This window comes from Aphanomyces invadans (assembly GCF_000520115.1).
Source record: "Aphanomyces invadans strain NJM9701 unplaced genomic scaffold supercont1.3, whole genome shotgun sequence".
In the NCBI taxonomy this organism is placed as follows: Eukaryota; Oomycota; class Saprolegniomycetes; order Saprolegniales; family Verrucalvaceae; genus Aphanomyces; species Aphanomyces invadans.
Window position 1 is genome coordinate 80,996 of NW_008580148.1, and position 14,434 is coordinate 95,429.

The 14,434-nt window shown below is 54.1% G+C and overlaps 6 protein-coding genes across 9 annotated transcripts; 4 read left to right on the forward strand and 2 right to left on the reverse strand.

The window, feature by feature from the left end:
- Nucleotides 1-105: 105 nt before the first annotated feature.
- H310_01760 (hypothetical protein) lies at nt 106-846 on the reverse strand. Its single transcript, XM_008864999.1, has one exon. It carries the CDS (start codon nt 821-823, stop codon nt 203-205), a length of 621 nt encoding a protein of 206 aa, XP_008863221.1. The 5' UTR covers nt 824-846; the 3' UTR covers nt 106-202.
- A 663-nt stretch (nt 847-1,509) lies between these two features.
- H310_01761 (hypothetical protein) lies at nt 1,510-4,330 on the forward strand. The gene is made up of 2 exons (XM_008865000.1): nt 1,510-2,122; nt 2,199-4,330. The coding sequence occupies exons 1-2, from the start codon at nt 1,553-1,555 to the stop codon at nt 4,227-4,229; spliced, it is 2,601 nt and encodes an 866-aa protein (XP_008863222.1). The 5' UTR covers nt 1,510-1,552; the 3' UTR covers nt 4,230-4,330.
- A 629-nt stretch (nt 4,331-4,959) lies between these two features.
- H310_01762 (hypothetical protein) lies at nt 4,960-7,435 on the forward strand. The gene is made up of 3 exons (XM_008865001.1): nt 4,960-5,598; nt 5,645-6,055; nt 6,343-7,435. The coding sequence occupies exons 1-3, from the start codon at nt 5,056-5,058 to the stop codon at nt 7,288-7,290; spliced, it is 1,902 nt and encodes a 633-aa protein (XP_008863223.1). The 5' UTR covers nt 4,960-5,055; the 3' UTR covers nt 7,291-7,435.
- Nucleotides 7,436-7,713: 278 nt separating this feature from the next.
- On the reverse strand, nt 7,714-10,044 carry H310_01763 (hypothetical protein). 4 transcript variants are annotated; one of them, XM_008865003.1, is made up of 9 exons: nt 9,813-10,044; nt 9,719-9,765; nt 9,575-9,669; nt 9,333-9,521; nt 9,182-9,285; nt 8,713-9,109; nt 8,546-8,660; nt 8,233-8,449; nt 7,714-8,181 (listed from the first exon to the last, which is right to left on the reverse strand). In XM_008865003.1, exons 1-9 carry the CDS (start codon nt 9,984-9,986, stop codon nt 7,819-7,821), a joined length of 1,701 nt encoding a protein of 566 aa, XP_008863225.1. In that variant the 5' UTR covers nt 9,987-10,044; the 3' UTR covers nt 7,714-7,818. The 4 variants fall into 4 exon arrangements, with proteins under 4 accessions (XP_008863225.1, XP_008863227.1, XP_008863224.1 ...); XM_008865005.1 differs by having other exon boundaries at nt 7,714-8,449; XM_008865002.1 differs by having other exon boundaries at nt 8,233-8,660.
- Nucleotides 10,045-10,119: 75 nt separating this feature from the next.
- H310_01764 (hypothetical protein) lies at nt 10,120-11,211 on the forward strand. The gene is made up of 5 exons (XM_008865006.1): nt 10,120-10,373; nt 10,447-10,640; nt 10,688-10,777; nt 10,822-10,881; nt 10,926-11,211. Exons 1-5 carry the CDS (start codon nt 10,133-10,135, stop codon nt 11,103-11,105), a joined length of 765 nt encoding a protein of 254 aa, XP_008863228.1. The 5' UTR covers nt 10,120-10,132; the 3' UTR covers nt 11,106-11,211.
- A 77-nt stretch (nt 11,212-11,288) lies between these two features.
- Nucleotides 11,289-14,434, forward strand: H310_01765 (hypothetical protein). Its single transcript, XM_008865007.1, has 10 exons — nt 11,289-11,730; nt 11,784-11,826; nt 11,874-12,077; nt 12,143-12,189; nt 12,255-12,686; nt 12,819-13,226; nt 13,319-13,521; nt 13,570-13,705; nt 13,756-14,100; nt 14,146-14,434. The coding sequence occupies exons 1-10, from the start codon at nt 11,296-11,298 to the stop codon at nt 14,341-14,343; spliced, it is 2,451 nt and encodes an 816-aa protein (XP_008863229.1). The 5' UTR covers nt 11,289-11,295; the 3' UTR covers nt 14,344-14,434.

The window sequence follows — 14,434 nt, forward strand, 5'->3', positions numbered from 1 at the left end:
GTCGACGCACCCCGCAACTAGGCTAGTACGAGTGGAATGAGCAATGTCCCAAGTCATTCTTCAATACAAAAAGCAGATTGGTGAGTTGTAAGGTGTTCGGATGCGTGGAAAAGTATAATAATAAAATATATTTGGTTCGAGGAAGTGCCAACATTGATTTGTCATAAAAATATATTTCCGCCCCCTTGTGATAATGCGATGATTAGATGAGCTTCTTGGACTTAAAGAACTTCTTGAGGTAGATAACCTGCCATAGCCCCATGGCGAGCAAGACAAAGATGGAGAACGAGCTGAACCAGAGCACGCGTGCGTTTGTGGACTCGTTCGTGTCGCGCATGGCTGCTTCGCGCTCGCGCATGTACAGCATCTCTCGGTGGATCTCGTCTACGGTGTCTTCCAACTTTCGGAGTTCCTTTTCCACTGGCATGAGGTGTTCGCGCTTGGCAATCTCCGAATAGTCCTTGGCTTCGACGCCGTGCTTGAAGTCCAGCGATACGCGCACGTTGTACTCGTTCGAGTTGAAAAAGCACGTCGAAAAGCTCCCCGCGGTGCCTGCATTGAACGAGAATTTGTGCAAGTCGCCGCTAGACACGTCCACGTCCGAGTCTTCCTTGATGTACTTGCCCAATGGATCCTGAATCATGACAGATACCCCCGTTCGACCCTGGGCGTTTCCAAGCACGTCGTACTGGATGAGGACAAAGGAGTCCTGGGCAACTTCGTCGCTCAGGCACTTCTCCACACGCGTGGGGATGTCAAACTGGACGCCTTGCACAGATCCGATCAACATGCAGAGTACGAGGAGCACCGCCGCCGCCTTCATCGTCACGAGTGTCTGGTATCAATTGTAAACGTGGCGTGGGGTGGTCAACATGGCACTGCTCGGATTAAAAATGCCCCAACATCATACAAATTATAGTATCGTTAAATACATTGGCGATTAGTTCAAAAGCAATGTTTTGGCCAATACAATCTGACTATGCATTATCAACCAATGAAATGGCCGTATCAACTATGAAGAGCTTGGATTGGCTAGTAATAGAAAGGATTGCGCTATCAGCCGTCTCGTTGCCTCTTGTCTCAGGGCACTTGCGCCAGACCCAAGGTCCACGTTCCATACAAATTCCAAGTGTTTAAACCTAGCCGATCCCCAGTCAAGAAAAGCGCGTTTAACGACGTTCACCCGACCGGCACCCACAGGTTCGATCGGACCGCCCCTTGCTTTGCGACAAAATGATAGGCAGCAGCGTCGCACGTCTATCACGATGGGTGTCAGTGCGTCCAGCGAGTCTGCGCAAACAAAAGGTCTTTGTCCAAGTGCCGTCAGATGGGGACGACGATAGCAGGGGCTTTGCGACGCCCGCGGGCCCTCGACAATCCACTTTAACGCACCTCGTGGCGTCTTTAACGCCATACTGTCCTGCGTGGCCACGTCGCGCAGCCACGACAAAACCATGTGATTGGATGAGTAGAAAACCCCGCCTGGCGCGAGTAACCATGTGGAACTGGCCTGGCGATCCGCGTGGTGCGGCCGCAGAACCGCATTTCCACGATGCCTGCTGCAGCCACATCGTCCGTAATGTTCCCGGTGGGGGAAGACTTGTTCAAGACGGGGAAGCCGCTGCCGGATGAAGAGAAGCGATACCTCGTGCACATTGCGCGCACGTCGTGCAAGGAACTGATCAAACACGCCGACTTGCGCGACGACAACGTCGTGTGGACGCCGATTGGAGGCCCCCCCGACGCCAAAATCTCGTCGCTGCTCTTGTCGTCGCGAGGTGGAGGCTTCCTTGACAATTTGGTGCTGGCAGCCCGCATGTACGAAGGGCGGTCGAAGCGCGACTGGAGCAAGAAGTTTCACGGTGGAAACGTCATGATGGGCGCATGTGTCACACAGGTGGCGGCCACGATCGAGGAAGTTGCGTCGTTCTACCAACGCCCGACGACGCGTGACGCTCGCGTGTTTGCTGACGCGTACCAAGAAGAATGTTTGGACTCGCACGTCCTGTACACCCTCGTTCCTCCGTCAACAGTAGCGCCATGGCACAACACCGTCGTGCGGTGGCATGCCGTCAAGCCGCCGGTTGCTCTCGGGAAACCCCGCGACTTTTGTTTCCTTGAGGTACTGCACGCGTGAAATTTGAATTTCGACGGTTTCCATCGTTTTGGCGCTCATTTCGAAATTTGCTTCGTCATAGACACACGACGAGTTTGTCGACAGTCGCGGCCGCCGAGGTTGGGTCCTCGCAAGGGAGTCCGTCAATATCGAAGCTTGCCCGCAACTATCCACCGTCGTCCGCGCCACTATGCAGCGCTCCGGCCTTGTCTTTGTCGAGAGCGACTTGCCTGGGTTCCTCAACGTTACCCAGATGGCTGTCGTGGACCTCAAAGGCACGCTTCCGCGTGTGCTGTCTCGTCTGGCTACAAAAAAGTACCTGACGGAAGTGCTCCGGTTAAACCGATTTCTGCACGAAAAGCGACTGAGTCTCGAGCACATCCTCCCTGCACACAACCTTGTGCCCAAGCGCGACCGAACGTCATGTCACGTGTGCGTCAAGAAATTCCGAGTGTTTTCTCGACACAAGGTGCGCTGTCGAAAGTGTGGTGAAGTCGTGTGCATGCAGTGTCAGGGCGTGTGGGCAATCGACATGTCCACGGCCGCGTCATCCCACAACCGCCGGGCGTCCACTTCGTCGATTCCGTCAAGTGGTGTCAAGAAGGTGCATGTTCGTGTGTGCATTAACTGCTCCCAAGACACACGAGAGCGCTCGATGCACCACAAACCGTCCATACTCAACACTCAAATCCTCCATACGAATCCTGCAAGCGAAGACGAAATGTTTGCTTTGGACACCATGGCCCTGATTCCAACTTCTCACGCACTTCCCGACCAAGTTCTGGACGAAGATGACGATATTTCTCCCATGGATGTGCTGCAAAGTGCTCGCTCCCGGGCGTTGCATGAATACGTTCGTCGTACGTCTACGGCAAGCTTAACTTCATCCTTCCTCCCAAACCACCAAAACCCTTCCACGGCGGTTGATTCGACGCAATCGAGTCAAGCTCGTGCTCCACAAGTTGACAGCGACGACGATGAAATCGAAGATCACGTGGTGTTTCGACAAACCAAGAGCGTGCCCGACGATACCATGTCGTATGCTGAATCGTCACCGACGTCGTCGAAGGACGAGCCGCAGTTTGGCCCACGAGGATTGTCGCATTCGTTTGTGAGTGAAGCGTCATCGTTCCGGCCGAGCTTTACCATCTTCAAGAAGTCTACTTTGACGACTTCATCGCAGCAACCAGTCCTTCCGTCGTCGATGTTGCTCACATCGCCGTCTTATCGCGCTATGAACAAGGACACGTCGCCGACAACCTTTGAAGAAGAATCGTCTCAGCATCGTCAGCTTCGCAAACCCCGCCACCATTCCGTGCATGTGTCCACTGCCCCCACGTCTGAGTCAACAGCAACTTCCACGACGTCGTCTGCAACAACGTCTCGTCGAGGCAGTTTGCCGTTGTTCTCCAACCTCGCTGCGCAAGTCGACGCAGCGTTGCATTATGGTCACCACACTGCCCACGTCCCCCCTCCATCGTCGCATTCTTCGACCATGGCGCTCTTGTCAGCGACATCCCCTTCGCTTTCGTCGTCCCGATCATCTTGGCGGCATCGCTCGTCCAACTCTTTGTTCCAATCCCCGGCGAACAGACACTCCCACCAACGCAGGCCGTACACCCCGCGCAAGTCAAGCCAAACATTCCAATTCCAAGACTCCAAGCTCGTTGGCATGCGCACCAGCACTGGGACGTACACAAGCGAGGACTTGAAATCGATCGAACGTTCGTTGCTCGCGGATGCCAAAAAGTACTCGGTTGCGGTCGACACGCCCGATTCCTCGGCGCTGTCATCATCGGCGCGAGGGAGCAGCATGGTCTTGTCTGCCCGGGGCAAGGATTCTTCGTGGACCAACGTTCGATCGTCCACTCGAGTCGGTCGCGAGAACAATTCGTCGTTTCTGTCGAGCTGCAACCACACCCCCGCGACCACGACCTCGTCCAGCTTGAGCTTTTCCGACGACGACACAACGCTTCAGCTTGAAGGACTCCGAGAGAAGGTGCAACTCACCCTAAACGCAACTTCGTCGTCCACGTTGTCGTCGGCGTCTGAACCAGAGCCCGACGTGGTCGCACTGTACAAGCAAATGAAGGCGCTGCGAGTCGCCATGTAGATCCAACTCGGCCCCTCCTTGTCCACGTTTAGAAACAACGCCATGCCAGTAATAACAGAACCCCTTATCTAACAAGAACTCTTCTCCACGTCCCACATATATCTTTTCCCTCACGTAGCGTGCTCCACCAACCATACCGCCGCCGCCGCTTGGTCACATCATGTTCCCAAATGAATTTCGCGTCCATTTTCATGGCAATATTTATTGTAATATCTTGAACATCCATACCTTCGCTTGACTTGCGGTTTGTATGTGCGCAGATGGATCGCGATGGTGACCCCGTCACAATTGACGGCAGATCAAGTCGGCCGTCACCCATGGGGGAATCGTTACATCTGAAACAAAGCAAGAGCATCTCTGCGAGTCCGCTTCGTGCATCTGCAGCAACGTCCGAGCACCTTACTCGCACGATACCGTTTGCGCCGACCATTTCTGCCACCATCGACGCAAAACCATTCGTGCCGACCTGGCATGGTTTGACAACGACACTGGCAGACAAGTCGAGCCAGACGTTGCCATCCCTCGCGTTTTCGTTTCAGCACATGCAATCGATCGTGTCGCGGCGAAGGCGTTGTCGCAGTGTTGGTACAAGGCGGGCGGTCGGTGGGATGGAGCGTCGCCGTCGCCTTTCCCGGGCCATGGCGCCGTCGATTTCTACTTCGCTCACGTTAGTCCACGACACACGAAGCACTCCACACGTTGTTCATTGCACTATGGATTGGTCAACATATGCTGTTGTCTATTTTGACCACGTCGATGTCGCACGCGAGTCAGTCCGTGTTTGTAGCAAACTACCACGTACCTCCATCGAATCGGGTGACCGTCCATGCGCCTACCCCCGTCGGCGCGCGATGTCCTGCCGCTTCCGCGGGACTACTTTGAGTGCCCGGAGCTCGCTCATGACGAGGAAGAGCGCTTGATCCAAGTCGCGCGGATGAGTTGCCGGCGGCTCATCGAAACCACGTACAGTCCCAACGCCGAGTGGTCGACAGTCAGTGTCAAGAACGGCGTTCGCATCAGCAAGAATATCCAGGCGCTCCTGCGCGAAGACATGTCGAGCATCTCGGACAACCAGCACACAGCGTCGTCGGGGTACGTCAACACGGGCGAGGACGCAGGGCCGTCGTCTGCCAAGCTCATCCGCGGCACGACCACCGTGAGCGCGACGATTGAAGAGATCGCGCTCCAGTTCAAAGTCGATCGTGGCCACAACCTGATGAAGTCACGCAAGGACATCCTGGACAGCATGGTGCTGTACAATCTCGTGCGGCCGACCGGCGCCCGGCCCCGCGATTACGTCGGGATCTTTTGGGAGTGCGTCAAGTCGCCCGTTCCGTTTTCGCATCACCGAGACTTCCTCTACCTCGAAGTAGGCCTCTCTTCCAGCTGTCTCCATGTTTTCATGCGGGTGGTAGTGCCATGAGGAATTCCACACGCCCGACGGACGCCGCGGATGGAGTTACGCGATGCATTCGATCAACCTCCCGTGCTGTCCGCCGCTGGACGCGCTCAAGTTGACGCGGGCGACGTTGAGCAACTCGGGGTTTGTCTTTATCGAAACGCGCAAAGTTGGTGAGATTGAGTGCCACTATTATCTCGACTTGGACGCGAAAGGCCCGCCGCTCGTGTCCGAGGTCATGGCACGGCGCAAGATCTCAGCGCTGTCGCACTTGAACAAGGTGCTCCAGGAGCAACGCCTCGAGTCGGAGACGCTGCTCGGTGACTTGGAGCTGCCCCATCAGCTCCATTCCAAGATTGAATGCGTGCTCTGCTACAAGCGCTTCCAGTTCTTTCATCGAAAGTTCACGTGCCGAAAATGCGGCGAGGTACGGCGCACGTCGTTCGTGTTGGCCCGCCATCGTGTGTTGTCTGTTCGACGTCTTTTCGACGGGGGCGACTGCTCGTATGCTCGTCTTGGTTCAGTTCCGATCGTCGATGCGCGTCCGCGGCGACTTGCTTGTGTGGTTGATGCTGGCCTATCCATGGACGTTTGATCGGCGAGAGTTGTGGGTGTATTGCGCGAGGGCGGGTTGTTTCTATCCGCACATGTCGTTTGGGTTTTGATCTTGGCAGTGCTTTCGATGATCGCGGTGGACCTCACTTGCGATCGTAGGTCGTGTGCAAAAGCTGCCAGTCGACATGGGAGCTCGACTTGCCTGGGGTCGGCATCCGTCAAATTTGCATATGCACGTTGTGTTCGGCAAACTCGCGAGGCACGAGCAGCCATCCAGACACGTTGGGCCGCATGCGAGAAGTGTACGAGGAAGGGGAGGCGAACGTCGGAGATCATGCCGACCGGCAGTCGGAAGGGGGTGCCACCATGGTCACGGACATCTCGTGCAGCATCAGCCAGTACTTTGTCCAGCAGCAAGAAAGCAGCGAAGTCGGCTACGACTCGAGGTACCATCAGCCACATCATCTAGGGCCGCCGCCTGTCCACTCGAGGGAGAATATGGGGGGGCCGGTCCACTGCGATGACCAAGATCATGTATACGCTGACCCCAAGCCGTTCAAGAGCCATCGTCGAAATCCTTCACCGCAGCACGTTCCGGTCTCCGCGTCTGGAGTTCCGCCCATGCTCATGGATCACGGTGGCGAGTCCACTTCTCGGGGCGGAACCAACGGTCATCCTGGAGGCTCCCATGGCCATTCTGTGCCGCGGCCGGCCAAAGTGCACGTACCGCCGTCCACTTTGCCATCGCCACCGCGGCCGACGAAGTACCTGTCGGTCGACATTTCGGATCCCAACGACGACGTGATCTCGCTCGGGTCGGAGGAACGGTTTTCCTTTCATTCGAGACAGCCCAAGCGCCTACACGGTCCGTCGCAAGGACTTGCGTCGGCGCTGGGGTCTGTCCGACTTGGGGCGGTCGTCCCTGAGACTATTGACGACGGCGATGACGCCACCAACAGCTTTCATCGCAAGTCGTCGCCGCACCGACTCAGCTACGATGCGTGTGCCAATAACCTCGTGAACCCGACGACGTGGAAGCACCCGGCGTCGTCCCAATCCACCGGGGGGGTGAGAATAGACATTGGATCGAACAAACGATTTGGCTGAAGTCTTCGTACCCCTCGGTATAGACAACGAACTGCTATATATCAAAAATACCTGCGACTTCTCGTTCTTTGTCGCGCATGCTTTGGTATATTTCGCAAGACTCGATACATTTTCGCTAGAAAATATTATCTGTTTAACATATATAGAAAATATAGAATGGAATAATTCCTGTTTTATAGATCTGAATACAATATTGAAGAGAAGTCGTATTTAAAATTAAGGATAATCGAATGATTAAAATACATTTTCAAACTATTTTGAAAATCCATTTTTCGATTTAGAAATTGGAAAATATATAGAAATACAGGCATTTGTTTTTAAAAAGGATATTCTAAATAATGAAAGACGAATGATATATAACATATATTCTTCAAAAAAATAGTTATTGTAGGTTCTAAGTTAAGTTCAAATTATACAATTTTGGTTTGCAATCATTTTTACATTTATTCAATGTTTTGAATATATTGAAACTTCTTTTTCTATCTCTGATAGCATCGACCGAGTCCATGAAGTGCGTTGGACACGGTTTCACTCATTTTGCACGATGGCATGACCCACCACTGGTCGCGAACTTGTCGACTTTGTAGGCGCATGATGGTCCACGACTTGTGGAGAGCTTTCCTGAGCATCGAGTGGACGATGGTCTTGAAGCGACGTCAGGCGCGACGAAGCTTTCAGTCCAGGTGAAGGAACGCCGCTGACTGCCGCAGCCCCCGACATGAGGACTGTTGCCGTGACCACGAGCAGCGTCATCAAGTGGGGTGGCGGACCGAGGAGGAATCCATTCACAAACTGGGCAGTTATCGCGCCAACCTTTCCGACTGAATTCACCACAGACATCGCGGTCACTCGTACTGGTAACGGGAATGCATTCGTCGAGACCACCCCAAACTAATGGGACAATGTCCAATCATACAAATTCGCAATGACATGATCACATACTGCATTCCACGAGGCCGTCGTAAACGCGTTGAAGAGGCATGCTAGAACCACAATTGTGGCGCGGCTGGTGTTTTCGGCAGATGGAGGTCTTGACGAGGCGCTCTCCACATTGTCGCTTTCAAGGGGCTGCAACGAGAACAGCAGGGCTGCGGCTGCCGCTCCCACCAGCGCGACTTTGAGCAGACCTGGTGGACCCCACGAATCCACGACAAGATAACTATGGCAACAACACAATTCAAACGTAGGCGACCAAGGTGTGCGCTGCATTTCGAGTCCAGGCGCGAAAAGAGCGGCAATGACAATCGGCGCATACCTGACGAGATTCCCAGGAAGATTGGCCCCCGCATATAAGAACGCATTCGCGTATGGATTCGACAGACCGATGCTGACGAACAGCTTTGTAATCCACGTCGAAATGCCATACGATCCTAACCAACGAAGTCAGTGCACGATTTGTCAACTCAGGCAAGTTTCACATACCAAAACTCAAGGCAAATGACGTGACACAAAGGCACAACGACACCTTGCGCAACATCGGCGACACAACAAACCAATTCATGCAATGAAAGCGCACGTTGTCTCGACGGTTGTCAGCCTTTTTGTCTTGCACGGACAACATTGGTTTTGTGTACTCCCGACGGCCGTTGATGTGTGCAATGTGAGTCAATACGGACGCCGCCGCGGCAAACTTGCGCTGCGAGACCAAGAAGCGCGCACTTTCTGGGACGTAAAAGTATGTCAAGACGCCACAAAGGAGAGCTGGAACGCCGGCAAACGCGGCAAAGTGCCTCCAGTTTGTCCATGGTAGGATGCGTGAGTGCGTAACTAGGGACTTCCCCAGCATCAACCACGCCGCTGCCGCTGTCACAATCGAACCCTATTTTACACCGTCGCGTGAGGAAAGGTGTGGCTATTGAATGCTGCGAGAAGCTAGACACGGTGGGCATACCAACATCCAGAACGAGCACAAGATTGTGATGTATCGCGCCCGCGCTGACACAGGCAAGTGCTCGACGCATAAAGCAAATAAGCATGAAATGATTCCTCCGACACCTAAGAGCGATGAGCACCACCAACGAAGCGGTTGGAAGTTCACTGACCAATTCCTGCGAATGTCCGAAACAGAATCAGCCAGGGCAAACTTGGCGACAGCGCCGACATCAGCGCTGACGCAGCGTTAATGCCCAGATTTAGCAAGACGATGGGCCTGCGGCCATATGCATCCGCCATAACCCCTCCAGCCAACCCTCCGACTAGCATGCCTGCGAATACCGCTGCGGTGAGAAAGCCTACAAGGATGCGGTGATGTCCTCGGATAGGTCGAGAATACAAAATAACGTACTGGATTCCCATGGCGTAATGGTGCCATAATCGGCCAAAATGTAATTCATGGCGAGGATTTCAACAGCATCTGCGGCATTGCCCAATCCAAGAATGCTGCAAAGCTGTGATGACTTCCTGCTGTCGAATGTGTACCAGGACTTACATGACCATTCGATGGTGGAAGAAACCACACCCAATCACCTTCACCTCCTACAAGACACATGTGATGGAGCTGCTAGCGATTCAAGTGAAATTACCGTATCCACGTCCGTGGAGGTACCTCCACAATCGGCAGAGTCGCTGCAGTGGGCGTTGTCATTGTCAACTTCGACCTTCAGTAAAGATCGCTCGTCGTCTTCGCCGTGCACACTTGAGATTGCTGGTCGAGAGATATGACAACCTTCGTCTGAAAGATCTTCTAGCAATGGCATCGCAAACTGTCGAAGCGTCGTTGTGACGGCGGATCGGCTGCGAGCGCTTGCAGACGAAGATAGATTGTCGCGAATTCAGAGGAATCCCTTCGTATCCGGAATACTCCAAGAGCCGGAGCTTGTTCGGATAATGTGGAATCAGTGAAATGCTTGGAGGTGTGCGCCGCCGCGTGCCTCTGCTGCACTTTCGCTCCATGTCCCGACGTCCTTCATCCACGCATGCCGTCGCACTCGGCGACGCAGACAGCATCACGTTGATTCCAAAGGCACCGCACACGGCATCGTTGATCTTCATGCATGGCCTGGGGGACACCGCTCATGGGTGGGCAGATTCGATTCTCCACATCGCTCAGCGACTTCCTCATCTCAAGTGCGTTCTTCCCACGGGTATCTGCCACCTTGATGCATTGTCCCTTCGTTCGAGCTCACTTACTGATCCTCGAGCTTGTTTTCTTGATAGCACCAACACAACCTGTCACACTCAACATGGGCATGGCGATGCCGTCGTGGTATGACATTCGATCGCTCACGGATCGCGAGGGAGACCCATGCTCAGGGATCGATGCATCTCGCGAGCGTATCGAAAACATCATCCAAGCCGAAATCGATGGTGGAATCTCGCCTTCTCGAATCGTGCTGGGTGGTTTCAGCCAGGTAGGACAATCTTGTCGTCGGCTGGCTACACTCAATGTTGCATGCAGGGAGGAGCTATGAGTTTGTACACTGGATATCAACTGGACAAAGCTTTGGGGGGTATTCTCGTCCTCTCTGGATACCTTCCCAACCAAGAGGTACGAAATACCTTTCACCACGTGGCGCTCATTCGAACTACAAGGGATTCCATGCAAACGCAGTGACCAAGAACGTGCCGCTTCTTATGTGCCACGGAGAAGATGTAAGTGCAAGTCTTCGATAGCGTACCTGACGTGCTGTACGCAGGACATGGTGGTGCGCTTGGACTGGGCAAAACGGTCGTTGCAAGTGTTGAAGGCCGCGAACGCCGTCGAGACCGTTGACTTCAAGGTATATCCAGACATGGAGCACAGCGCTAGTCTCGAGGAGCTGGACGCCATCGAACGATGGCTCAAGAAGCGCGTGCCGCACGTTCCATCGTCCTAGAAGGCCGTGTTGCCACGGTTCCCTGTGGGAAAATTCAAAACAGAGGGAATTTCGCGCGCAATGGTCTAGAATATTTTGAATTGCATTCAAGAACGCTGTCATTGGATGCTTGTATTTTCGCATATTTGCCCGTGGCCTTTGATATCCGGACAATGTAGCAACCGGATATCGTCAACTGCGAATATCCACCATGTCAACATGGTCTTCGATTCAGCAGTGGCGCGATGAGATGGCTGCGGCGGAGTCAAGCTACGACAGGGAGCGTTCCGTGTCTCTGTTGAACCTTGATCCCAGCTTCTTCGCTTCACACTTTGACGAAGTTCTTACGCATGTGCTGGTGAATGTGGCTCCGGCGTGGTTTACGGCGACGCAAGTGCCAACTTCTGGAATTTCAAGCAACCCACTCCTTGACGCTATAGATGCTCTCTTGAGCGTCCAGACAGCGCAAACCCTTGCAGTGCATCACGCTCGTCCGATTCAGACTCTCTTTCTTACACTGACAGCATGGCAGCCTGCATGGAGCGATGTCACGTGTCTCATGTGTGGCCGCGCACTCCAAGATTTTGTTGGTCGCGGTGGTGTTTCACACCTCTTTTCTGAATTATTGCGTCAAAAGGCCAATGAAGTACGAATCCTTCGCCCAATCTGACGTTTCCCGTGCTATTCTCTTTGCTTTAGGCCTCCGCTGACATTGTGGTCACACGGATCGGGGCCATTCCAGGTGCAATCCATCGTTGGTTCCACGACCTCACGTCATTGTCGTGCTAGCGAAAATGCATAACTTGTACCGCCACGAAACACCCACGTGCTTTGTGCCTTACAATTACTACGCCAAGCTAGTCCAAGCATTCCTGACGGCCATGCGATCGCAGACAACAACTGACGACAACACCCACACAGAACCTGCTATGATCACTCGACTGTTCCTTTTGAAGCTCTCACGTCAAGCTCAATTGAATGCTTTTGTCAAAGGTACATGCCCTCACACAACACGTCGGTCCCCGCGATTGCCAGCATATCTCATGGCGCGTCGGCAGGATGGCTGGACGATCCGTCTCATCCCCAGGACTCTCATTTGGCCAAGGTATCGCAGTTCAATTGTTTCGCCCTTCAACTTTGATGGATACGAACGTCTTTGTTTGTCTGTAGATGCTTCCATCGATCTGCTTTGCATCGCTCGTGCCATCTGTGATCGCGCATCTTGATGCAGCTCAGCACACGTCGGCGATTCCGGCACCATCTTGGCTAAACCTGCTTGTCGGCCATCCAATCTGCCAACATGAATTGACCAAACTAGTGCTGCATACTCCGTTGCACGTACAAACCCACCGAATGCTCGCACACGTGTTGTACAGCACTCAATCAACGTCGACCGAGCCATCTACGCCCTTTGACACCGTTTTTCATCGCGTTGTGGTCTCATGGTCGTCGATATCCACCAACTCTGCTGAAACCAAACGATGCGTAAGCACGGCGCAGTTTCTCACCGCCGGCTTGGCTCTCTTGTCGCAGTCCACGACGACTCCGAAAGCAATTTTGGAACAACATGGATGGATCGAATACTTGTGCAAAGGCGTCCAAGTACGTTCGTGAACCACTACGTGCCTTTCAACCTTGGTTTATTGCACGACGTTGAGTGCTACACGTCTGGGCATGCGCAAGGGATTCACAAAATCGATGCTGTCCTCGTTACATCACCTTTCGTCGACGTAGGAACACATGGGCCATGCTCTCGGCCCCGTACGCCATTCCGCCATGCGTGTGGCGACGGCGTTGTCGCGCATCTTGACACCAGAATCGCCGCTTCAATTTCATGACCTGCCTCCAGACGAACATGACAGCGTTGCGCAGTTGGCCGAAGACTCCATGTCCAGGACAATGCCAACCGAAGCGCACGCCCATCCGCCCGAACAAAATGACGTCGTGGATGGTCGTCCAAGTGACAAACACACGCATGACGACGAAGATGACGAGTTCGATGCGGTCGTGCGAAGCGACAGCGAAGACGACGATAACGTCGATGAGCGTCAATCGGATGTGAGTTTGGAGCCGTACGATGACCTGAGCGACACAGACGACGACGCACAGGAGCTCAGTGCCGTCCCTGACGAAAGCAATTACGTAAGGCCACCACCTGCATCTGCACACGACGAACTGTATTCGACGACGTTATTGCGTCGCTCTGCATGGGTTGCTCACGTTTCGACGAGTAGATTGATCTAGTGCTGGCTCGACGACCTCCGCTCGTGTATCTATGGCAAGTGAAGGAAGGTTTGATAGCCGAAGACAACCGCGACGCTACCGAAGTCGCCCTTGCGTCGCTTCCACGCATCATTGCGCGGCAGCCGCACGATTTACCGCACATGGCCGTCGAGATTGCAACCGTCCTCCTTCGACTCGAGGATGCTTTCCAAACGTACGACTGCCTCGGAACCACTCGTCGTCATGGTGCTCGGGCTACTAGGCCTCATTTCGACTCCCTTCGGCGGCAATCTCTCGTTGGTCTCTGCGTGCACGTCCCGGACGTAGTCACCCCCATGCTGTGCGCGTACATCTACGACAACCAGCGCTTGTTCCAGACCAAGCTCGACATTTTGCAGGTACACAGCACTTCCATTCGTCGCAGGGGGTGTGGCGATCGAGGCAATAGGCTGTTGGCGACGCGTCCTCCGAGATCAGATCGACTCCAATGCGCGCACGCAAATCCCTCCACAACGCGGCGCAGTTTTTCTTTCCGTTGCTGAATCCACTCCACGCCAAGCTGATGCAACTCAACATCACGCGACTCCATGGTGACCAGGACAAGCCCACGTGGGGTGACAGTCATGGCAGACACGTCTTGGACGATCTCTTGATGGCGCATGTGCTCCAGACGCTGTCGAGGGTACTGGAAGCGACGGGACCCCATTACCCCGCAGTGCTCACGATGGGCAAGCGATTCCTCGAGCTGCTCTGGTCGCAGCGAAACCACGAATTGCCCAGTGTTCGCCGTCAGGTGCGACCATGACAATGGGACCTTGTGGTTGACGCGATGGGATAGATTTTTTTCGGCCTGAGCCGTGTCTTGTTAGTGCTGCCATCATTTGCATGGCAGGAAGAGGTCGACCAACTGAACTTGGGCCCGCAACTCGTGCCCTTCCTCCAACATCATACAGCGATGGACCCCGACGGAGGCTGTCGCGCGGCCGCCAAGTTGCTCCTCGCCACCGTCACCTCAACCGATCAGCGCTTCAACTAGAGCCACCAACCGTGGACCATGGCGGCATCACGTTCGATCAGAGTTGCTCAGCAACGAAAGCCTCCTTTTCCCGTAAAACAGCCGTTGCTGT